Below are 26,520 nucleotides of genomic sequence, written 5' to 3' on the forward strand. Positions count from 1 at the left end.
AGGGGTCCACGGGAGCTGCAGTTTGAGTTTATTCCTTTTACAGTGACAATCCTTTAATCCGGTACCCGATAATCCAGCAAATTGTATTTCTGGCTATTTTCCTAAAGATTTTTTAACCTTACAAATTAGCTTTATGAATGTTTTTTTAGTCATCTGATAATCCAGAATATCTCATAATCTATCACCTGTGCAGTCCCATTGATTCTGAATGAAAGGAATTGTATATTCTGTCGTTTGGTTTCAGTAGAATGTAACGTGTGCTTCTCGTTCATGTGTCGTATGTTGATCTTGACATCTCGGTGACTCAATAAAAAGCATTTCCCATAAACTCTTACTGCTTGAGCTGCATGACCTCCGCTTTGGTGCGGTGTGCGCTCCTTCATGTCAGACATAAGTAGTTGATTATTTGCATCTCTGGTACCAAATCTCTACCTTGTAAGTCTAAACTGAAGTCGTCCTCATGTCAGATCTCCCTGTTAGAAGCTGATCACACAAACCTCTTTATATACTTGATTGGATGCTGGGGGTTGTTAATGTTCTGCATGTAGGATTAATAATCACTTTATAATGGTATAACAATGTCTTCTCGTAAATGTATTGTGTTTGTGTACATAATAAAACTGTTCTTGCTTGTTTTACAGTTATAAAGAATTACTTTCCAAACAGGGAGTTCAGTTTCACCTTGAAAGATGACATATACGTGCGATATCAGTCCTTTAACAACATAAATGAGCTTGAAAAGGAGATGCAGAAGATGAATCCCTACAAGATAGACATCGGCGCAGTGTATTCACACAAGGTCATTGTTATATTTTTTCCAACACTTACACAAGTTTCAATGTAGAGACCGGTGCAAAAGACACATGGTCCATATAAACGACAGGCCCAGAATATAGCCTATAAACCGCTGATGCCCAATGGGAAAATACATGTACAATACTATATGAAATATATTATGTTCTTAAATAGTTAGATCTTCAAGTACCAGTAAATAGAGCATTTCAGTCACTTTTGCTTCCCTGCAATCTTCTTCATACTTATAGAGGCTCTGTCACCAGATTACAAGTGTCCCATCTCCTATATAATCTGATCGGCGCTGTAATGTAGATAACAGTGCTTTTTATTTTGGAAAAACAAATTTTTGAGCAAGTCATGAGCAGTTTTATATTTATGCTAATTAGTTTCTTAATAGACAACTGGGCGTGTTGTAAAGAGAAGTGTATGACGCTGACCAATCAGTGACCAATCCGCATCATACACTTCTGGTCACTGATTGGTCGGCCTCATACGCTTCTCTTTACAACGCCCACTTGGTCAAAAGTAAAAATACGCCCAGCTGTTTATTAAGAAACTAATTAGCATAAATCTAAAATTGCTCATAACTTGCTAAAAAATGATCGTTTTTCAAAATAAAAACCACTTATCTACATTACAGCGCAGATCAGATTATGTAGGAGACAGGGCACTTATAATGTGGTGACAGAGCCTCTTTAAGGCCCTATTTCCCTGGCCAATGATTAGGCAAACGAGCGTTCATATGAACGCTTGTTGCCCAACATTGCCCTGTTTAAGGGCAACGATCAGCCGATGAATCAGCAAACACTCATTCATCGGCTGATTTGCTCTTTTATGCACGATTAAAAATAATCGTTGTCGGCAGCACATCTCCCTGTGTAATCGGGGAGATGTGCTGCCGACATGATTACACGGCCCATGTCGGGCCATGTAATAGGACCCTTAGGCTTTGTTCACACTGCGTTTGAAGCGTACATTTGGTGTATGCACCAGGAAAGCTCCCAGTAGTATCCACAGGGACCTATAGACCCCACGAATGCGAAGTGTTCTTTTGGCATCCGTCAGACAGGTATATGTCGGTATTCCTGTTGTTTAACTGTATAAGAAATCTTAGATGGCTGCGCTTTCCTCTACAGTTGGCCACTGCAAAAAAAATGTATACCACACGGTTTGTTTTTAAAATGGGGGCACTATGCGTGATGTATGCCAATGTAAAGTGGCATACATCATGCATGGCTTTACGTTCAGTGTTACAATATTACTGTGGTATATGCGCCGAGCGTAAACTCCAAACACAAAGTAAGCAGAGCATTACACAGACAGTGAAACCTCATTTGGCAGACATTGGGGGATTCATCACACAGCGGAGGTTTATGTGCTATTTCTTTACTATTATCAGCCAGGAAGACTATAAATAAAACATCTTTGTTGTAAATCCTTTCTTTAGCCCAGCTTGCACAATTCTGTGAAATCAGGAACCTTTCAAGCTCAAGAAAAGGAACTGGTATTTGATATTGATATGACAGATTATGACGATGTTCGGAGGTGCTGCAGGTAAAAATGGTTTTAAGGATTTATAGATATGTTATATAAAAATCTTTTAAAGACCTATCTATACTTATTTTGCACTGATCCGGAATTGCAGCCTGTATTACAGAACAGATCTCATTAACATCTTATGCTCCGTTAGGGGCCTCCATTGCTATTGTATCCTGTACAACCACGGAAACCATTAAAGTCAGTGGGTGATGTCCGTGGTGCAACGGAACCGGTGTGTCTGGTATTTTAGTTGCTCTGCTCCTATGACTGAGCAGAGCAACGGAAATACCCAATGCAGATGTGAACAAGACCTTGGTCTTATCTCAAATTATTTTACAGCGCATGGTGTAAAGATAATGGGGAGGGGGACTTACCAAACTATCAACACCAGTTTTGTGCCGTAAAGATGTCGCTATATTAGCAAAAGTTTTTTACTTTTTCTATTTTACGCCACTCACAGCACGTTTCAAACAGGAGGTGCAGAGAGAACCATGGCCAACGAATTTCTCTGATTTACACCAGAAATTGGCGTCGATTATAGCAGAAATCTATGCCAGTTTATAGATTTTCCTTTCTGGCGCGCAGACACTACAAGATGTAACAAATTTATCAAGAGGTGTGCGCCTCTTAATACATTAGTCGCATCTTACTCCTGCGGGCTTCAGTCTAAGACTAACGTATGAAATGCCAGTCTTGGTAACTATGCCCCAATGCTTTAAGATTTCAGCTCTGAAGCTTGAAAACCATGAATTCATTGCTGAACTATAATACAGGCTAGAACTCGGGATCAGAACAAGTAATGCATGTATTTACTAAGTCACTTAAAGAGGCTCTGTCACCAGGTTTTGCAACCCCTATCTGCTATTGCAGCAGATAGGCGCTGCAATGTAGATTACAGTAACGTTTTTATTTTTAAAAAACGAGCATTTTTGGCCAAGTTATGACCATTTTTGTATTTATGCAAATGAGGCTTGCAAAAGTACAACTGGGCGTGTTGAAAAGTAAAAGTACAACTGGGCGTGTATTATGTGCGTACATCGGGGCGTGTTTACTTTTACTAGCTGTGCGTTCTGATGAGAAGTATCATCCACTTCTCTTCAGAACGCCCAGCTTCTTGCAGATCACGCTGTGACATCACTCACAGGTCCTGCATCGTGTCGGCACCAGAGGCTACAGTTGATTCTGCAGCAGCATCAGCATTTGCAGGTAAGTAGCTACATCGACTTACCTGCAAACGCCGATGCTGCTGCAGAATCATCTGTAGTCTCTGGTGCCGATGTGTCCTCGCTCATCTGACACGATGCAGGACCTGTGAGTGACGACACAGCGTGATCTCTCGAGAACACGGCTGTGTCTGCACTGCCAGAAGCTGGGCGTTCTGAAGAGAAGTGGATGATACTTCTATACACAACGCCCAGCTAGTAAAAGTAGTAAACACGCCCCGATGTACGCACATAATACACGCCCAGTTGTACTTTTACTGTAAACACGCCCAGTTGTACTTTTGCAAGCCTCATTTGCATAAATATGAAAATGGTCATAACTTGGCCAAAAATGCTCGTTTTTAAAAAATAAAAACGTAACTGTAATCTACATTGCAGCGCCTATCTGCTGCAATAGCAGATAGGGGTTGCAAAATCTGGTGACAGAGCCTCTTTAACTCTTTATTTCGATTTATTTTGTATGTAAAATGGTGTTTAGAGGTAAATTTATCTTTTAACCCCTTAACGCACCATGACGTAACTGTACGTCATGGTGAGCAGTAAGTTCGCGCACCTTGACGTACAGTTACGGCAGTGCTTTGACAGTTAACCGCCGCGCGGCGCTACACCGCAGCGGCGGTTAACTGTGCAGGGTGTCAGCCCTGCTCTCCCCGTTGCCGATCAGCGGCCTGTCGCCGCTGATATCTGCAGTTAACCCCTTAATTGCGGTGCTCGATTTTGAACGCCACAATTAAGGTCTTTAGCGCCGATCGGCAGCCCCCATGTGAAATCACGGGGGCTGGCGATGGTACCCATGGCAACCGGACGCCAGACAATGGCTTCCGGGTTGCCATGTACAGAAGCCTATGAGGACCACCCCGAGGGTGGTCGTCGTAGGCTTCCTGTCAGTGTGACTGTCACGTCACAATGACAGTTGAAATGCATTACACTACGTGTGTAGTGTAATGTATTCCAGCAGCGATCAGAGCTGCAAGTCTAAGTGTCCCCTAGTGGGACAAGTGAAAAAAGTAAAAAAAAGAATAAAAATGTTTTAAAAAAAGTGTAAAAATAAAAGTTATAAGTGACATAAACAAGAACTGCTTTTTTTCCTATAATAAGTCTTTCATTATAGGAAAAAAAATGAACACGTAAAAAAAAAGTACACATATTTGGTATCACCGCGTTCGTAACGACTCCAACTATAAAACTATAATATTATTTTTCCCGCGCAGTGAACCACGCAAAAAAAAAAAACGAAAAACAATGCCAGAATCACTATTTTTTGGTCACCACCCCTCACAAAATATGTAATAAAAAGTGATCAAAAAGTCGCATGTACGCCAAAATAGTACCCATACAAACTACAACCCGTCCCGCAAAAAACAAGCCCTTACACAGCTTTTTTGACTGAAAAATAAAAAAGTTACGGCTCTCAGAATATGGTGACACAGAAAATACATTTATTTTCTAAATAAGTTATTTTATTGCTCAAACGCTGCAAAACATAAAAAACCTATATACATGTGTTTTTTCTACTTTATTCCTTGTAAAAATTTAAAATTTCCTAATTTTTTCACAAAAAAAGTAGATTTTCACCTTCACATACTAATTCAAATAAATTTAGCAAAAAAACTGTGGGTTCAAAATGCTAACTATACCCATAGATAAATTCCTTGAGGGGTATAGTTTCCAAAATAGGGTCACTTTTGGGGTGTTTCCACTGTTTTGGCAGCACAAGGCCTCCTCACACCTGACATGGTACCTAAAATATATTCTAATAAAATAGAGGCCCAAAATCCACTAGGTGCTCCTTTGCTTCTGAGGCCGGTGCTTCAGTCCATGACCGCGCTAGGGCCACATGTGGGTTATTTCTAAAAACTGCAGAATCTGGGCAATAAATCTTGAGTTGCATTTCTTGGGTAAAACCTTCTGTGGTACAGAAAAAATTTATTACAAATGAATTTTTGAAGAAAAAAAATGAAATTTGTAAATTTCACCTCTACTTTGCTTTAATTCCTGTGAAACGCCTAAAGGGCTAAAATACTTTGTGAATGCTGTTTTGAATACTTTGATGTGTGCAGTTTTCAAAATGGGGTGATTTATGGGGACTTTCTAATATATAAGGCCCTCAAAGCCATTTCAGAACTGAACTGGTCCCTGAAAAAATAGCCTTTTGAAATTTTCTTGAAAATATGAGAAATTGCTGCTAAAGTTCTAAGCGTTGTAACGTCCTAGAAAAATAAAAGAATGTTCAAAAAATGACGCAAACATAAAGTAGACATATGGGAAATATAAACTAGTATGTATTTTGTGTGGTATTACTATCTGTTTTACAAGTAAATACATTAAAATTTAGAAAAATGCTAATTTTTGCTAATTTTCTCTAAATCTTGGCGTTTCTTACAAATAAATATTGAATTTAATGACAAAATTTTTTCAGTATCATAAAGTACAACATGTCACAAGAAAACAATCCCAGAATCGCTTGGATAGGTAAAAGCATTCTGGAGTTATTACCACATAAAGTGACACATGTCAGATTTGCAAAAATGGGGCTGGTCCTGAAGGCCAAAACAGGCTTAGACACTAAGGGGTTAAAGAACAATTTGAGTTGTTGACGTCTGTTCTACATTTTAACATGTCTGTCTAAACAACGTGTGGTGTTTCAGTTCTGCAGATATATGCAATAAATGCTGGACATTGATGACCATTGCCATTCGAATCCTGGATCGAGCTCTCTATGGTAGGCATCCTGGTTCTGTTATACATATATATATATATATATATGCGTGTACTTGGGATTTTTCCCTGCTGAATAAATGTACAGTACGGAGAAGATGTCTGATGCTAATATTTAATTGACAGGAGCTTCACTGGTACCGCTATCTGTTGATCTTCTTTTTATTTTTTTTCCTCATTGCGTCACGGCCTGGATCGATCAGCAGCTCCCTTGTTGGCTTATTATGTCATTTTCCATTATTCTTCCTAAATAGTTTTAGGAAGTGATCCCTTACTAACATAAAACCACCCTCTGCAACTAAAGACATTGTATCCAAAATTTCTTTCTCAGAGGACTTTGGCTTTCAACACCGGTTATGGGTTTACTCCGGCAGGAGAGGCGTTCACTGCTGGGTGTGCGATGAATCGGCCAGAAAACTCTCTCAAGCGGAAAGATCTGCAGTGGCAGAATATTTAACTGTAGTGAAGGTACAGTAATAGTTAAAGGCGTTTAGAAATAAATATGCCATATATATCTTTAGAATTGTGAGGTGTAGATACTTTCTGCTACATTTCCTTTAACCCCTTCCCGCTCCTTGACGTACTATTACGTCATGGCAGCTGTATCGTTCGCGCTCCATGCCGTAATAGTACGTCTCGGGAGTAACGGCCGTTTCGGCCGTCCTCCCGACACATACAGGAGCTGTGACGCTGCTGTCTTGTTCAGCAGCTGTCACAGCTCCTACAGCGGGGACTGATCGCTGTGTCCCCGCTGATTAACCCCTTAAAAGCCGCGTTCTATAGAGATCGCGGCTTTTTAGGGGTTAAGCTGCCATCGCCGGCCTGCTACGCGATAGCGGCCGGCGATGGTGACTATGGCAACCGGACACCAAACAATGGCGTCCGGCTATGCCATAGACGGAAGCCTAGTGGGTCCTGACAACGTCAGGACCCACTATGCTTGCTGTCAGTGAGTAGCTGACAGTTCTAATACACTGCACTACGCATGTAGTGCAGTGTATTAGAATAGCGATCAGAGCCTCCTGCCCTCATGTCCCCTAGTGGGACAAAGTAATAAAGTGAAAAAAAAGTTAAAAAAAGATGTGTAAAAATTAGAAAATAAAAGATTTAAAAGTAATAAAAGTAAAAATCCCACCTTTTCCCTTATCAGTCCTTTATTATTAATAAAAATATATAAACAAACAAATAAACTATACATAATTGGTATCGCCGCGTCCGTAACGGCCTGAACTACAAAATTATTTCATTATTTATCCCGCACGGTGAACGCCGTAAAATAAAATAATAATAAACCGAACCACAATCACAATTCTTTGGTCACTTCACCTCCCAAAAAATGGAATAAAAAGAGATCAAAAAGTCGCATGTACCTAAAAATGGTACTGATCAAAACTACAGTTCGTTACGCAAAAAATAAGTCCTCGCACGGCTTTATTGATTGAAAAATAAAAACGTTATGGCTCTTAGAATAAGGTAACACAAAAAGTGAATGATTGTTTACAAAACGTATTTTATTGTGCAAACGCCATAAGACATAAAAAAAACCTATAAACATCTGGTATCGCCGTAATCGTATCGCCAAGCAGAATAAAGTGAATATGTCATTTATAGCGCACGGTGAACGCTGTAAAAAAAAACGAAAAAAAAACAATAGTAGAATTGCTGTTTTTTAGTCACCACGCCAACTAAAAATAGAATAAAAACTGATCAAAAAGCCGCATGCACCCCAAGAAAACTACAATGGATTCCTCAAGGGGTCTAGTTTCCAAATTGGGGTCACTTTTGGGGGGTTCCCAATGTTTTGGCACCACAAGACCTCTTCAAACCGGACATGGTGCCTAATAAAAAAGAGGCCTCAAAATCCACTGGGTGCTCCTTTGCTTCGGAGGCCGGTGCTTCAGTCCATTACCGCCCAAGGGCCACATGTGGGATATTTCTCTAAACTGCAGAATCTGGGCAATACGTATTAAGTTGCGTTTCTGTGATAAATCCTTTTGTGTTATAAAAAAAATGGTATAAAGAGGATTTTCTGACAAAAAAAAAATGTAAATTTCACCTCTACTTTGCTCTAAATTTTTGTGAAACACCTAAAGGGTTCATAAACTTTCTACATGCTGTTGGGAATACTTTGAGGGGTCTAGTTTCTAAAATGGGGTATTTGATAGGGGTTTCTAATATATGGGCCCCTCAAAGCAACTTCAGAACTGAACTGGAACCTAAAAAAATAAATAAATGAGGCAATACTTCGCTTCTTACATTATACTGATAATGAGCCGTGCCCACCCCGAGATTACCCCAGTTTTGACCGTTTGTCTAAACGGAGACCCCTATTAGACCGTTCCAGTGCCCGGTTTTCCCAAGCATACACCCCCGAGAAGTGTATTTCTATTGATGAGTCCCTGGTACATTTTAAAGGGAGGGTTCAATTCTGCGAGTACCTGCCGGGTAAGAGGGCAAGGTATGGCGTGAAGATGTATAAGCTGTGAGAGTGCATCAGGGTATACCTACAGGTTTAGGATATATGAAGGAAAGGCCACCCCCAAACCAGACTGCATCCTGGACTACAATAGGTACATGGGAGTGATGGACTTGTAAGATCAAGCCCTGAAGCCCTACAGCGCCATGCGGTGTGGTATAAGAAGCTGGCCGGGAACATCATACAGATGGCTTTGTACAATGCGTACGTGCTACGTCGATGTGCAGGCCAGACGGGAACTTTCCTGGAATTTCAAGAGGTGATTATCAAGAACCTAATCTTTAGGGACCAAGAAGGGGGGGCACCCAGTACTTCTGGAAGCGAGCCCACACGCATCGTACCAGGGCAACACTTTCCAGGGGAAGTTCCCCAAACTGGCAAGAAGGGAAAAAGTCAAAAGAGGTGCAAAGTCTGCTATAAGAGGGCGATAGGGGATGACACAATATATCAATGTGAAACGTGTCCCGAATAACCAGAGCTCTGTATGAAAGTGTTTTAAAATTTATCATACATCCCTTGGTTTATAATTTACCCCAATTTTACTTACCCTGATGCACTCCGCACAGCTTATCCCCCCTCGTCTTTCCCCTCTGGGCCCTGCTGTGTGTCCAGGCAGCTGATAACAGCCACATGTAGGGTATTGCCATACCCGGGAGAACCCACATTACAGTTTATGGGGTGTAGGTCTCCGGTCAAAATGGTCACTACACCTCTAGATGAATGCCTTAAGGGTGTAGTTTTTAAAACGGGGTCACTTCTTGCGGGTTTCAACTGTACTGGTACCTCAGGGGCTTCTGCATACATGACTTCGCACTAGAAAATCCCGAGTAGGCCAAATGGTGGTCCTTTCCTTCTGAGCCCTCCCATGGGCCCAAACGGCAGTTTATCACAACAAATGGGGTATTGCGGCACTCAGAACAAATTGCGCAACAGAATGGGGTATTTTGTTTCTTGTGAAAATAAGAAATTTTCAGCCAAAACTACATATTATTTGACAAAAATAATTTTGTTTTCATTCCCAGTCCAATTCAAATAAGTTCTGTGAAGAAACTATGGGGTCTAAATGGTCACATTACCCATAAATGAATTCCTTGAGGGGTGTAGTTTCCAAAATGGGGTCACTTCTGGTGGGTTTCCATTGCTTTGATACCTCTGGGGCTCTGCAAATGTGACATGGCACACGAAAACCAAACCAGCAAAATCTGTACTCCAAAGAACACACAGCGCTCCTTCCCTTCTGAGGCCTCCCATGGGCCCAAACGGCAGTTTATTGCCACAAATGGGGTATTGATGCACTAGGGAGAAATTGGGCAACAAAATTGAGTATTTTGTTCCCTGTGAAAATAAGAAATTTTGGTAAAAAATTACATCTTATTGGAAAAAATGACATTTTTTTAATGTCACAGCCCAATTGAAATAGGTGCTGTGAAAAAACTGTGCGGTCAAAATGCTAACAACAACCATAAATGAATTCCTTGAGGGGTGTAGTTTCCAAAATGGGGTCACTTTTGGTGGGTTTCCATTGCTTTGATACCTCTGAGGCTCTGCAAATGCGACATGGCACCCGAAAACCAATCCAACAAAATCTGGACTCCAACAAACATATAGCGCTCCTTTCCTTCTGAGCCCTCCCATGGGCCCAAACGGCAGTTTATCACCACAAATGGGGTACTGCCACACTAAGGACAAATTGGGCAACAAAATGGGGTATTTTGTTCCCTGTGAAAATAAGAAATTTTGATCACAAATTACATTTTATTGGAAAAAATGACATTTTTTTCATTTCAGAGCCCAATTCAAATACGTGCTGTGAAAAAACTGTGCGGTCAAAATGCTAACAACAACCATAAATGAATTCCTTGAGGGGTGTAGTTTCCAAAATGGGGTCACTTTTGGTGGGTTTCCATTGCTTTGATACCTCTGAGGCTCTGCAAATGCGACATGGCACCCGAAAACCAATCCAACAAAATCTGGACTCCAACAAACATATAGCGCTCCTTTCCTTCTGAGCCCTCCCATGGGCCCAAACGGCAGTTTATCACCACAAATGGGGTACTGCCACACTAAGGACAAATTGGGCAACAAAATGGGGTATTTTGTTCCCTGTGAAAATAAGAAATTTTGATCACAAATTACATTTTATTGGAAAAAATGACATTTTTTTCATTTCAGAGCCCAATTCAAATACGTGCTGTGAAAAAAATGTGCGGTCAAAATGGTAACAACAACCCTAAATGAATTCCTTGAGGGGTGTAGTTTACAAAATGGGGTCACTATTGGGGGATTCCTACTGTTTTGACACCTCAACACCTCTTCAAACCTGGCATGCTGCCTAAAATATATTCTAATAAAAAAGAGGACTCAAAATGCACTAGGTGCTTCTTTGCTTCTAGGGCTTGTCTTTTAGTCCACGAGCGCAGTAGGGCCACATGTGGGACATTTCTAAAAACTTCAGAATCTGGACAATACATATTTAGTAGTGTTTCTCTGGTAAAACCTTCTGTGTTACAGAAAAAAAAATGAATAAAATTGAAATTCAGCAAGAAAAATGAAATTTGCAAATTTCACCTCCACTTTGCTTTAATTCCTGTGAAATGCCTGAAGGGTTAAAAAACTTTATAACTGCTGTTTTGAATACTTTGAGGGGTCTAGTTTTTAAAATGGGGTGTTTTATCAGGGTTTCTAATACATAGGCCCCACAAAGCCACTTCAGAACTCAAGAGGTACCTTAAAAAAAAGGCTTTTGAAATTTTCTTAAAAATATGAGAAATTGCTGTTTATGTTCTAAGCCTTGTAACGTCCAAGAAAAATAAAAGAATGTTCAAAAAACGATGCCAATCTAAAGTAGACATATGGGAAATGTGAACTAGTAACTATTTTGGGTGGTATAACCGTCTGTTTTACAAGCAGATGCATTTAAATTCTGAAAAATGCAATTTTTTCAAAATTTTCTCTAAATTTTGCAATTTTTCACCAATAAACACTGAATATATCGACCAAATTTTACCACGAACATGAAGCCCAATGTGTCACGAGAAAACAATCTCAGAATCGCTTGGGTAGGTTTAAGCATTCCGACGTTATTACCACATAAAGTGAAATATGTCAGATTTGAAAAATGGGCTCTGAGCCTTAAGGCCAAAACTAGGCTGCGTCCTTAAGGGGTTAATGTTCTGAACATCCTCTTTTGCTAAGATGAATATATTGCATAGGAAACATCATACATTACTCATTTATTGGTCTTATGGATCATCAAAATTTTGTTTGTTCAGCTCAAAATGTACTTTATAGAAATTGGTCTCTTTTCTCATGTTCCATTCTAGCAATTAAAACGGCCGCAGACAAAATCTACAACGTAGCACAGAGCATCTTCCCTGCTAAGAATAATTGCTGGGACAGCCACCATTCTCTTGTCTGGAACAGCCTTTTTTTGTTCCATTGAACCCACGAGTTATTGTAATGCCATGACAAGATACTCGCCTATATATCCAAGTCTCTATTCTGCCTCATGCTTTCCGATGTCCAGACACTGGTCCCTGATAAACTGTCATTTTTCTGACCCTATATCCATGCCGTCATGTGACGTAATCATGTGACTGCAAAGGCTGTGGAAAACCGTCTTAATGTTCCCAATAAATTTACTAATGTTTTCTTTTGCAGGGAGGAGAAGAAACCGTAAAGAAAGTACAGCTCTCTGATCCAATTCATCCATTCATAAAGTATGTTAATTTGTCCTTCTGCAATACCACTGACGTTATTAAGAGCCATTTCTACTGAAGTGCAAGTGTTGTAATTTACTGTAAATATAATTTATTTTCCTTTACTGGGGGGGTCCTTCTCCTCATTGGGGGACACAGACCATGGGTATATGCTGTTGCCACTAGAAGATGTGACACTAAGAATAAGTGCCGTTTTCTGCCCCTTTCCTCCTCTGTCTAGCGGGCATGGTTCCCGATAACTGCTACATCTCTGCAATTTGGTGCGCAGTCACCACGTGACTGCTGGCACAGAATTGTGGCGCGGATGAGCCGGGGACACAGCAACTCTGCTGCTGTCGGCGCTAGGAATGCACCAGAATCGGGTAGGATCTGTTTTCAGGCATCCATTTTCCCTCAGACCCTCTCTTCAGACTACGCTGTTTTTTTCTTCATGGTTGGAAATCGCACGCTTCAGCCACAACACAAAGGTAGAACGGGGTTTAGGGGGCCCCATTCTAGAGATAGATCGGGGACCCGCACCTATCTGACATTTATGACGTATCCTATGGATTTATCATAAATGTCCTTGATGGGGGGAAAAAACCCTTTGTCACCTGACCTCGCTTCATGCTTTTAGGACAGGTCATATGTCTAAACTACAGCTAAATTTCTACATTTAGGCCTCAGCTAAGTTTCTACATTTTAGGTCAGGAAGAGGGCAGATGGAGGCAAGTACTGTCATTTACTACTAGTGAATAAGGATGCAGCGGTCTGAGTGAGGAGGTCAGTGCGTGCCAGCCTGGGAGTGGACCGTCCAGTCACCTGACCTCACGTCGGGTGACTGGACTGGTCCACTCGCAGGCCGGCACACATCGGCCTCACTCTGACCGCCGTCATGCTTGGCTCAGACTGCTGCCCTCCTCATGCTCCTAAATGTGAGTGAGATGGGCGGACGGATGCAAAGAGGGAATAACGCGGCAGGCAAAGTGAGGTAGGTGCGTGCTGTGACTGGACTCTGCCGGCCCGGGAGTAGTCCAGTCACCTGACCTGAGTCATCTGACCTCACGTCACTAACTTGAGGTCAGGTGACTGGACTGGTCCACTCTCGGGCCATCACGCGCCGACCTCACTCAGACTGTCGCTGCTATACTTGGCTCCGTTCGCTCACCTCCTGCTCTTAAATGTGATTGAGTAGGGCAGACGGAGCCAGGTAGCGAATGACGCAGTGGCAGAGCAGGTCTGAGTGAGGTTGGCCAAACCAAATGATCTCATGGGCCGGACGTTCCCCCACCCCTGCTTTAGCAGATTCTTTAGTCCATGAGCATCCAGACAACCGTCCCACCAGGACTCCAAGCACAAGCTCTCCTTCAAGCCCGTCCCTCTTGGCACTTGTCCTCAGGCGCAATAACTTGAGCGGGTAAAATTCCCTAGTAGGGGGACAGGCTTCTTTATTTCAAGTCTGGTTCGCTCACATCTCAGATGCCTAAGTGCAGGAAGTCATTTCTTCATGGTGCACAATAGAGTTTGTAAGCCTGCCACCCAATTTTTTTTCTCGTTCACCTGCCAGCGCATCCACCTCATTTTCAGACAATAGACTCACTCTTGAGTCAAGGAGTCATTGTCCCTGTTCCTCACAAATCAGGAATATCCTCGTTTTTGCGGCAATCTTTATTTTGAATAAGGATGGGTCGGTCCGCCCCATCCTGGACCTTAAACATTTGAATGCCTATGTCAAGGTAAGTCATTTCTGCATGTAGTCCCTCCTCTCGGGTATCGCCTTCATGGATCAGGGGAATTTTCTCTTTTCAGTCAACATAAAGGACATGTCTCCATTTGCCCAACCCATAAGAGTTTCCTGTGCTTTGCAGTTCTCCCGCACCATTATACATTCGTGGCACTGCCGTTCAACCCCTCCAACTACTGCTTGGCTCCTTAAATTATCTTCTTGGGTTTGATGTTGAACACCCAGTTGGCTTCAGTGTTACTTCCTCCAGAGAAATTCGCCCTCTTACAGGGAGTGAGGACTTCAACTCCAGACTAAGGCCCCCTGCACACGACCGTGCCTGTAATCACGGACAGTGATTACGGGCACTGATGGCCGCAGACAGCCACCCACATTTGCGGGCCGTGCTCCCATATTAAGTATGGGAACACGGTCCGTAAAAAGCAAAAAATAGGACATGTCCTATCTTTGGCAAAGCATTTCAACGGCCCAGACACCTTTCCGTAAATATACGGGAAGGTGTCCATGGTCAATAGAAGTGAATGGATGCGTAATTACAGATAAATTCTACGGTCGAGTGCATGGGGCCTTACGATGTCACGGCAGTAGCCTGTCTGATTTGCCAAGGAGTTAATCAGAGATGGCAGATGGCATTGTGGGTGGAGCTCCACGTTCATACCCTCTCTTCAGTGCACATCTCAGAGGTCAACAATTGAGTCAGTCGCAAATGGGACGACCGAAGGGAATGGTCTCTTTATCACAAGGTGTTTTGACCATATTTTCTCTGGGTACGGCAGGCCGAACATGAACTTGATGGTGTCCAGGTTCAACCGCAAGGTTCTCCAATTAATAACTTGGGCTCGAGATCCCGAACCATGCGTGGTCAAGGCTCTGGTGTCTCTATGGGACCAATTTAACCTGATTATCAAGGGGGGTTCCTACCATACTTGTGGCTCCAGACTGGCCGAGTCGTTGTTGATGTGGTGGCTTCGTTGGCTGACGTTCCCTAGCCATTGACTCTCTGGCATGATCTGCTCTCTCAGGGATCTTTTTTTAACCCAAATTTGCTACAATTAACGCCGTTGCTGTTGCAGTTCTGAGAGCAGAAGGCTTGTTAAAGGCTAGCACGTAGTTTTCGGCCTGCATTTACCAACATACTTGAAAGACTTTTGCAGGTGTGAGGATTAGACCTTCCTCCCTTGGTATTTTCTCTGTCAAAAACTGTCGTTCCTCCAGGAAGCGTTGGATCCCGGTCTTGCTCTTAGTTCGTTTAAGGCTGGGTTCACACGACCATGTTACGTTCGTAAAGTACGGAACGTATTTCGGCCGGAAGACCCGGACCGAACAGAGTGCAGGGAGCCGGGCTCCTAGCATCATAGTGATGTACGATGCTAGGAGTCCCTGCCTCTGCGTGGAACTACTGTCCCGTACTGTAATCATGATTACAGTACGGGACAGTTGTCCTGCAGCGAGGCAGGGACTCCTAGCATCGTACATCACTATGATGCTAGGAGCCCGGCTCCCTGCACTCTGTTCGGTCCGGGTCTTCCGGCCGAAATACGTTCCGTACATTACGGACGTAACATGGTCGTGTGAACCCAGCCTTAGGGATAAGTGTCTGCATTGTTCATACTGAACAGACCATTGGATTCCAATTTGGATGTTTGGACTTTCTTGCACGGGGCTGCTTGCGATGTTCCCCCTTATCGGTCTTCCACTTCTGACTGGAATTGGCCCTTGGTTCTAGATGTGCTGCAGTCCGCTCCGTTTGAACCTCTGTAGGTCTCATCTGGAATGCGGTTTTCCTTGTGGCGTTGACCTCTCAAGAGTTACTCAACTGATGGCCCTGTCTTGTCATTCCCCGTATTTAACACTCTATCAGAATAAAGCAGTGCAACGTACCAGACCTTCTTTTTTGCCCAAGGTGGACTCCTTCTTCCACCAACAAGGATACGTTTTGCCTTAGCACCATTCTATTCAAAATTTGGATGTTGTTTGTGCCTTGGCTATCTAGCCATAATTTCTTCTCCTCGCAGATCTGACTTCTTGTTTGCAGTCTTAGAAGGTCCGAGGAAGACTTTTGGCTGCCTTTAAGGCTATGTTCACACGGAGTATTTTGGGGGAGGAATATCTGCCTCAAAGCTCCAAACGGAATTTTGAGGCAGATATTCCTCCCCCAAAATACTCCGTGTGAATAGCAATGATCGCGCCGTTTTTCGCCCGCGGCCATTGAGCGCCGCGGGCAGAAAACACGCTTTCTCCTGCCTCCCATTGAAGTCAATGGGAGGTCGGAGGCGGAAGCGCCCGAAGATAGGGCATGTCGCTTCTTTTTCCCGCGAGGCAGTTTTACTGCTCGCGGGAAAAAGACGCCGACGCCTCCCATTGAAATCAATGGGAGGCGTTCTCGGGGAGTTTCTGCCGAGTTTTGCGACGCGGTTTCCGCGTCAATAAACTCGGCAAAAGACCCCGTGTGAACATAGCCTAAGGCTACCATCGCCTATTGTATTCATTTGAATATTTTCGATGTCTACCAGAGGGAACCCCATTCCTTAATACAGCCCATTCCACTAGGACGGTTGTTGCCTCCTGGGCTGTGTGCCATTAGGCTTCTGCTTTTCAGGTATGCACGGTAACTACCTGGTAGCAACCTAGTTTTCTTCTTTCTGGTTCTGATATGGTTTCCTTACCTTGTCTTCTGCTTATACAGCTTATGTAAAGACTGACTTTGCTGAGTATCGGTAGGAGGGGTATAGCCGGTAGGAGGGTCCAACCCATTTTTTATTCTCTGTGTTATTCATACTAATGACAAACCGTGGGTATATACTGTTGTGTCCCCAATGCACTGGATGAGAAAAGGATTTTACGAGGCATACTCAAAAAAAAAAATATTTACAAATATTAACAAACAAAAGGATCGAGCAAGTTGAAATTCAACACGCCCGACCTTTATCTTCCCCGACATCTGCGGGTTTGGCCAACATATATCTAATATGGCCAGCTTTAGTTTTCTGCCAGCTTTTTTATGAATTCTTTTGAACTTAGTACATTTTAAATGAATCATATGTTTTATAATTCATTGTCCTGTGAATAATGTATTTTTTCTGTGGCTTACAGGAAATCCATTATGGTTGTAGAGAGATATTTTGAACAATACGCTTTGGTGGATCAGGACATCCTGGAGAACAAGCAGTGCTGGGACAAAGTGTTGGCTCTGGTTCCTGACGATATCCTTTATCTTAAACTCTGGTCCACATGACCTTTTTGATTTTATCTATTTTTATTTTTTTCTTCATTGGTGTCTCCTCAGAGATTGTGGCATTTTGCTAGGATGTCAAAATTGTTTGCTAGGATGTCCTCTGCCGATGCTGGAATGAAGTGCCGTAGCTACCACTTTGTTCTAGTGATCTGCATGGGTCACAATGGGCGGACCTCTACCAATTGAACAATAGGGGCATATTCTAGTGATATGCAATATCTGTTATATGACAGCCCTATAAACAAACAGGCAGAAATTATTTGTAACTTATTTTTCGACGTAAAGGGGTTGTCCACCTTCTGACAACTGATGACAAATCCACCGGTCATCAGTATGTCATCGGTGCGGGTCCGACACCCAGACCCTGCACCAATAAGCTGCTCTGGTGGCCTGCGGGCAGCGGATGTTGTGGCACATAATGCTATGTACGGAGCCCGGAAGCAGTTGGCTCCGTACATAGGATAGCGGCTGTGCTGCAGATCTGCTCCTATTCACTTGAATAGGAGCAGAGTAGCAGTACTGCAGCTCTGCCGCTATTCCGTGGCCGGAGCTAACTGCTTCCGGCATGTACGTCTGGTGCACGGAGGCACCGGACCAGCTGATCTGTGCGGGGCCCGGGTGTTGGACCCCCACAGATCATGTGCTGATGACCTATCAGGTGGATAGGTCATCAGTTGTCAAAACCTGGAAAACCCCTTTAAAGGGGTTGTCCAGGAATAATTTTTATTTCTATTTTAACCTAATGTGACCTGTACACTTAACTTCCTAATATAATGTCTGTTTATATCTTGTGGCGTTCCCGACTTCTAATTTTTCACTTCTTCTGACGTTCCGTGTCTTTGCTCAGCTAGAACTTCCGGTAGAAAATTCACTGAAGTGATAAATGAGTAAAATGTATAATTTTTATTTCATAGCTATCTAAAAACAGGGGTACAATCACCACTGTGAAAAGCCCAACCGTGTATTTAAAAACGTATTAAACACAATACTCCCAGGCCTAGTTCGTTTGCGAACCCTTTGTGACTGGGTATGTAAACAGAGATATCAAAATATGGAATCAGCGTATAACATTGGTAAAGCAGTGGTTTGGACCCTCGTTCACACAGGAGCCTGCGTTAACCGCACCAGATTCTCCCAATGTACAGATGCACAACAATGCCACTGCCCCCTACGCAAAATTCCCTCACTTCACCCGACCCTACGCGTTTCTATACTTATCATCAGGGGTCTGTCAGTCTGGCCAGGATGCCAGCGATATATCTTCAGCAGCAGGTATTCTACTGCACAACACGGAAGCATGCACGCATAGATGTCAGCGGCATGCTTCACTCTGGGACTCCCTGAGTCACTATGAACTGAATACTCCGCCCCCTGGCTCCGGCAGCATACATCAAACAGCCAATCACACTGGCCCAGCACATCCATGATGCTCAACCATGTGACTCCCGGCTGTCAGCTGACATACCCGGAAGTAACAATGTAAACAACACAGATCATGCTGACTCAATGGGAGGCTGTAGAAGTATCTGTTTGCTACACAAAGCCTCATGCTATTCAAGGATGGAGTATAACACTATTAGGTTGGATATATGTTGCGGATCAGCTCAGGACCGCAATTGGACTACCACGATAGGAGCACCTACCCTGAAAATACATAATATATGGATGGAAGAACGACGTAATTGTAAACCTCACATAAAACATATGACACACTCCTGGACTCAATTGCCATACCTGCTACTTATTGATTGATATATTACAAGTGACTACACTGGGACTAGGAATGCATTACCAGAGGACCAAAAAAGCCCTATGACTTGATATGGATTGTATATTAAATAAAACAGGTATAATTTATTTGCTCGTTTAAACCTTCAGGATGTACGCAAGCCAGTCTGTAGATCCATTGGGCCTCTTTATGCAGAATGAGGTTATCCCAATCCCCTCCCCGTTTAGGAGGACGTACCAATTCAATTGCCTGAAATTTTAAACATTCTGCCCTGCCTTGATGTTTTGCATGCACATGTTTTGATATGGAAGTATCTTTCATTTGTAACATCTCCAACATGTTCCCTAATCCGGCGCCGAAACTGCCGTATCGTCTTGCCCACGTAATTCAGTGGGCACGGACATGTGATTAAATAGACAACTCCAGCCGTTTTGCAGTTCACAAAATCTCGGATATCATACTCCACCATGGTGGTAACACTTTTGAATTTTTTTCCACTTTGAATGAAATCACAGGCTCTACAACTACCACATCTGTGTGTACCCGGTATCTGCCTATCTAACCAAGTACCCGTTTTGATTATTGGATCAAAACAACTCTGCATCACCCTATCCCTGATGTTTTTACCTCTACGGAACGTGACTGAAGGCCATTGTGTTATCTGATCCGCCAAGTCAGCATCGGCTCCTAGGATATGCCAATACCTCTTGAGGATTTCCATGATCTCAGATTGTTTGGAGTCAAAAGTACCTATGAGCCTAGTGACCCTTTCCTCTTGACGTTGTCTAGGGACTAAAAGGCTCTGCCTATCTGCATCCCTCGCTCCCTCATAGGCCTTTCTAATTACCCCCTTAGGGAAGCCCCTCTCCTTCAATCTGTTTGTGAGGTCATGTGCCTGTGACTCAAAATCGTCCATTGAACTACAATTTCGGCGTACTCTCATGAATTGGCCTCTGGGAATCCCACGTTTGAGGGGATAAGGGTGACAACTGTTCCATTGTAGGAAACTATTGGTTGCTGTCTCCTTTCGGTGTACTTTAGTACGTATTGTGCCTTCCTTAGTTTTAATTATCTTAAGATCTAAAAAAGATAATTCCTGATCACTGATTTCACATGTGAACCTGAGCCCTAAATCGTTTGTATTAAGGGCTGCCACAAAATTATTGAATTCCTCCACTGTGGAATTCCAGAGCAACAACACGTCATCAATATATCTAATCCAGATACCTATTGATGAAGTCCACTTGACAAATTTATCCCCAAAGACCACTGTCTCTTCCCACCAACCAAGAAACAAGTTTGCATACGTGGGAGCAGTGGGACTCCCCATTGCTGTACCACGTTGCTGATGAAAAATACGGTCTTCAAAGATAAAAACATTCCTTTCTAACACAAAGTGTAATAATTGCAAAACAAGCTGGTTATGAGCCACATATTGAGTGCCCCTAGATTTTAGAAAGTATTACACTGCTTCACAGCCAAGTCTATGTGGAATGGAGGAATACAAAGCCTCCACATCCAAACTCGCCAGAAATGTATTTTGTTCCAAAGTGATACCCTCAATTTGTTTTAAAACATCCATGGTATCACGTACATATGATGTGAGACCTAGCACAAACGGACGCAGCACCTGGTCTATATATGTACTCACATTCTGGGCTAGATTATTAATACCTGATACAATGGGTCTACCACGTAGGGGAGGATAGCCCTTGTGGATTTTTGGCAGGCTATAAAAGCATGCCATAATAGGAAATTGAGGAAATAGAAAGTTGAATTCGCTAGCACTGATCAAAGACCTGCTCTTTGCATCCCGCAGGATACCTAAAAGCTCCTTCTTGAACACTGCTGTGGGGTTATCTTTTAGAATGTTGTAACAGTCAGGATTGAGCAATATGTCCTCACACATTTTCTTATAGTCTTCTCGACTCATAACCACAATGTTCCCACCCTTATCGGATGCTTTTAGAATGATATTACGTCTTTTTTCCAAAGTGGTAAGAGCTAGGCGTTCAGACCAAGACAGATTGTTATCAATGCCCCTCATATCCTGACTCAAAGCTTTGATCTCTTCACCCACCAAATCTACGAACAGATCTACGTTGGTAAAATCTCCCAATGGCGGCAACTTCCTACTTCTAGTTCTTAGATTAGTAAAAGGACCCAGTCCTGGGGTTCTACTTGATTCTTCAAGTAACCCTTCCAGTGCTTCTAGTCCTTCTAAATCAGATTCCTCTAGACCCATTTCCAGACATTTTTTCCTGTTGTAATGTTTGAAAAACTTAATCCATTTTAATTTACGAGCAAACCAATTCAAATCCTTGATCCAGGTAAATGAATCAAATTTTACTGTGGAGACAAATGAAAGTCCCTTCTCTAAAAGCATGATCTCAGATTATGTTCCGATTAATTATTTGTAACTTATCCGTTCCTATTCCCTTTATAAATCCTTTTGTCCCCTCAGCATGTAGCGGGAAATGGGGGGATTGTTGGATAAAAAATTATTACTGCCACTGTTGGAAGAAGCTCTGGCTCGGCCTCTATTCCTACCTCTGGCACCTCCTCTAAATTTTTGTCTACCACCACCAGTCCCAGAGAATGGGCCTACTCTTTCAGAGTCTGTTGTTTCACTCTCAGATGTAGAGGGGTCAGATTCTCTTTGACCCCTATTTCCCTGCTGATGTTGTTATTGCTGATTAACAAAATCATAAGCTTTTTTCTCCCTAAATTCCTGCAGATCTCTCTGGAACTGGAAGTGCTTACGCTCTTTTAGATGACATCTTTTAGGGAGCTGGGTGACTGTAATTAGAGCAGGGAATGACCCTGTGAACATAGGGATATGGCAGCAGTGGCGGAATAAGTAGACCATGGGCCCTGGGCTGTTACCCAAATTTGGGCCCCCCCTTCCGCACCGCCGCCCTGCCTTGCCGTAACTATTTTTAACACTTTTTTGGGCAAGCATTAACAATTGGGTGTTACGATTCCCCTTGTCACAGGGCTGTGTCCCCTACATACTGACAGTATCACACTGTGCTGGGACACATCCTCCTGACAAGGGAAATTGTCTATCAGTACTGGACTTCAGAAAGACTTTTTGTGAAATACAAGGATTTCCTATAATAAACATGTCAGGAGAGGTGACAGTTTCCCTATATATCTAGTGACTCACAGGTGACAACGTCTCAGATTCTAGTCGTTTTTTCCCTCATTTCTTATCCATCCGGTCCAGAGCTCATGACGACTTCTCCCGGCCATGACCCATTTCTGCAGAATTTGCCACTCGGATGTCTGCGGCTCCTCACTTTTCCAAAATTTCCACACCTATAAACGAAAATAAAATTTTCATGGTGCCACACACTGTGCCCCTAAATATAATAGCACCAAAGACTGCTCGCCTGAATATAATACCAAACGCTGTAAAACACCACATACACACAGCCCCCTGTACATAGTCACGCACAGCCCCTGTAGATATTACACACCCCCATAGTTAGCGCCACACACAGCCCCTGTAGATATTACACACCCCTTATATCTAGCACCACACACATCCCCCCCCCCCCACGTAGAGTTACACACAGCACCCTATAGATAGCGCCATACAACCCTCCCCCTCTTGTAAATAGCGCCACAGAGCCCCCCTTGTAAAGTGCGACACACACATACCGCTGTGGATGGTGCCACACATCCCCCCCACCTTGTATATAGTGTCACACAGCGCTCCCCCTTAGTATATAGGGCCACATAGCGCTCCCCCCTTGCATATAGGGCCACATAGCGCTCCCCCCTTGCATATAGGGCCACATAGCGCTCTCCCCTTGCATATAGGGCCACTTAGTGCTCCCCCTTGCATTTAGGGCCACTTAGCGCTCCCCCTTGTATATAGTGTAACAGAGCGCTCCCCTCCCCCCTTGTATATAGGCCCACACAGCGCTACCCTCCCCCTTGCATATAGGGCCACCCAGCACTCCCCCCTTGTATATAGTTTCACGGAGAACTATACACCCCCCCCCCCCCACTCCTTGAATATATGCACAACGCTACCCCACCTAAGAAACTAAATATATATTTTACTTACCTTGCTGCGTTCTCGTGGCGGACGCTCAAGCTGGACGCATGTGAAGCCTCCGGATTAGACGCCTGCGCAGACCGGCGTGATGCAGTACCTCATCACGCTGGCCTGCGCAGGGAGTCTTCCCAGCGCCTGATGGGCTGCAAGCCTAATGTGGCCTGCAGCCTATAATATTCGTTTGTATCTGAGGACTCAGATACAAATGAATGTGGCTGCTGCTAGCACCGGGGCCCCCTCCGATGCTAGCGATGCCACCGGGTGTGAGGGGGCCCGTGCGGTTCGAGCGGCCATGGGCCCCGGGCGACCGCCCGAACTGCCCTAATGATAGTCCGCCACTGTATGGCAGTATGCAAATAGCTGAGATATGTGGAGGAAGAGGGGGGATGTAAGCTGTCTCCTCAGATGCAGCAAGGGATCATGGGTAAGGTGAGTTCCAAGACACGGAAACAGCCAGGACCAGAAGCAAAGGGTGTAAACAAACAGAGCAACAGTGACGGTGGAGATCAAACAAACTGGTTAGAAAGTATAGTATGTAGGGTGTTTTAAGGAAGGCAAACCAAGGCTGGGGGACACTTTTTAGAAAAAAAAATGTTTTCCTGGCCAACCCCTTTAATATCTATTGTATGAAAAATCCTGATAGAACAAATGCGTTGTTTCAATACCAAAACTCTGCCACCAGAATCAATAACTATGTGCAAGAAGAAAAACTTTCCACAATTTCCAGTAGATTCTTCAACTATTCGTATAGATTTCCATCAGACGCTATCATTTTGCCACTGTAGATGTGGAAAGCTCCTATCACAATCATTTCTGCTGATTAGCCTTCAGGCATCTGTGACTAGATATATGGTATTGATACAAACCGACTATTTATAGTTATTGCAAGCAACTGTCGTTTCTTTAATATATAACCACTAGTACGAGAAAATCTGCTGCTTGACTTCCAGAAAGCGCGATCCTCTGTAGATCGCTGGGAGAAGTTAAAGAAAAGTTTATATTTGGTGTGTAAATCTTCATGACCCTCTGTGATTGTATATGATGCTTGATGTCTTTGCTCCTGTATCGTATCTTCTCATCTTAATTAAAGAGGCTTTGTCATCAGATTATAAGTGCCCTATCTCTTACATAATGTGATCAGCGCTGTAATGCAGATAAGTGGTTTTTATTTTGAAAAACTATAATTTTTGAGCAAGTTATGAACAATTTTAGATTTATGCTAATTAGTTTCTTAATAGACAAATGGGCGTTTTTTCATTTTTAACCAAGTGGGTGTTGTAAAGAGAAGTGTATGACGCTAACCAATCAGCGTCATACACTTCTCTCTATTCATGTCCATTTGTACTCCGCTTAGCCTGATCTCGCGAGATCACGCTGTGCTGCCACATACTCCCACATTAACTTACTGAAGTGTCTTGAGAGTGAATAGACATCACCTCCAGTCAGGATGCGACGTCTATTCACTCTCCCGACACTTCGGTAAAGTTTCTGTGGGACTCCCACAGCACAGCGAGATCAGCATCATACACTTCTCTTTACAATGCCCACTTGGTAAAAAGTTAAACGCCCAGTTGGGCATTAAGAAACTAATTAGCATAAATCGAAAATTGCTCATAACTTTCTCAAAAATGATCGTTTTTCAAAATAAAAACCACTGTTCTCTACATTACAGCACCTATCAGATTAGGTAGGAGATAGGGCACTTATAATCTGGTGACCGAGCCTCTTTAAAGGCATTGATTTGGAAAAAAAAAGTGTTTTTTCTTCCCAGAAACATTAACACCCTAGTCCATGGGCTGTGTCTTGCATTGCATCTGACCCCCATTCAAGTGGATGTGGCTGAGCTAAATAGTAGACACAACCCGTGGACAAGAGCGGCGATGTTTCTGGGGGAGAAAAAGCCCCGTTCACCTTTTTGTTTCTCGTTTTTTTTTTTTTGGTTTTTTTTTCCCCATGTCAATTTTGTTTTCTAGTATTATCACAGTGCAATTAGGATTCCATTTGTGGATTAATTTTTCTTTCATGTGTTTTATTGTCTAGGATCTTAAAAAAGGTGCAAATTCAGCGAAGGAAATTATGTTACAATATTGCTATCCCCGCTTGGATGTTAATGTCAGCAAAGGGGTGAATCACTTGCTAAAGAGTCCCTTCAGTGTCCATCCTAAAACAGGTATGTCTAGAGTTACCCGGGCCTGTTGATTTATACCATAAATGTCTGATGAGGCAGCCCCTTTAAGAAACACAGATAAGGTGGGGTTGTCCCTGGAAGTAATCTGCTGTCTCTTCTAGGTAGAATTTCAGTTCCAATTGATGTAAAGAAGTTGGACAGTTTTGATCCATATGCAGTCCCAACAATAAGGTAATCTCTTTGACTACGCAGACAGAAGGAGTAAACCTTAACCCTTGGAGACACGGCCAATTTCAGTTTCGGTTTTTTTCTCCTCGGCTTCCAAAAGCCATAACTTCTTTGTTTTTTTTAGTCCGCATTAGGGATGCACGGTGCATCGAAACTTCGATACTGTTTCGATACTGTGCATCCCTAAACGGTTCGATACCGCTATTTCCTGTATTTCGATACTGAGCTGCGCAGCCGCACAGCTCAGTATAGTAATACATGAATGTATGGGAGCGCGGCTGCGGCTGTGTAATTCAGCCACAGCCCCGCTCCTGAGTCATGATAAGTTCGTGGGGTCAGGATGATGCGATGCGGCCAGCGCTGCACTAATGATCTGCGGCACTGGAGACAGAACATGGCGGGCGCACTACAAAACACCCCCATGTTCTGTCCTCAGTGCCTGAACCTCCGCTCATTAGTGCAGCGCCGGCCGCACCTCCTCATGCTGACCGCGCGCGCACTTCCTGTCAGGAGCGGGGCAATGGCTGTATTACACAGCCGCAGCCCCGCTCTATAACGGCGGAGATCAGAGAAACCTCTCATCTCCGCCGTTATTCCCCTGAATGCTGCGATCACAGCTGACTGCAGCATTCAGGAGAAAATGAGCAGGGGGGATGCCCCTGGATCGCGTCACAGGGAATTCCTGTGACGCGATCGAGGGCCATACCATATATGGGCAGAAAGCCCAGGGTCTATTGACGGACCCCAGGGCTGTCTTATCATATTTCCTGTTAGGGCATACCCAAGTATGTCCTAACAACTGCCTGTGTGCTATCCGTCCACAGGCTAATGTACTTGCACATATCTGATATATGTCAGTACATTAGAGTTTAAAAATAAAGTAAAAACAATGTATTGTTAAAATGGAAAAAAAAAAAATACACATTCACCTTTTTTAC

General features: G+C 43.3%; 2 protein-coding genes across 5 annotated transcripts in view; both read left to right on the forward strand.

The window, feature by feature from the left end:
• NACA (nascent polypeptide associated complex subunit alpha) overlaps positions 1–26,520 on the forward strand; it is a 495,234-nt gene that overhangs the window by 352,235 nt on the left and 116,479 nt on the right. The gene's annotated exons all lie outside the window — the stretch shown is intronic.
• Positions 1–26,520, forward strand: part of PRIM1 (DNA primase subunit 1) — a 34,209-nt gene that overhangs the window by 2,103 nt on the left and 5,586 nt on the right. The window contains exons 2-10 of the mRNA XM_075852025.1: positions 642–799; positions 2,243–2,349; positions 6,206–6,279; positions 6,607–6,743; positions 12,412–12,470; positions 17,287–17,396; positions 24,145–24,230; positions 25,267–25,396; positions 25,516–25,585. Coding sequence (XP_075708140.1) covers positions 642–799; positions 2,243–2,349; positions 6,206–6,279; positions 6,607–6,743; positions 12,412–12,470; positions 17,287–17,396; positions 24,145–24,230; positions 25,267–25,396; positions 25,516–25,585 — 931 coding nt within the window. The remainder of the gene's footprint in view (positions 1–641; positions 800–2,242; positions 2,350–6,205; positions 6,280–6,606; positions 6,744–12,411; positions 12,471–17,286; positions 17,397–24,144; positions 24,231–25,266; positions 25,397–25,515; positions 25,586–26,520) is intronic.

Source organism: Rhinoderma darwinii, chromosome 2, assembly GCF_050947455.1.
Source record: "Rhinoderma darwinii isolate aRhiDar2 chromosome 2, aRhiDar2.hap1, whole genome shotgun sequence".
NCBI lineage: Eukaryota > Metazoa > Chordata > Amphibia > Anura > Rhinodermatidae > Rhinoderma > Rhinoderma darwinii.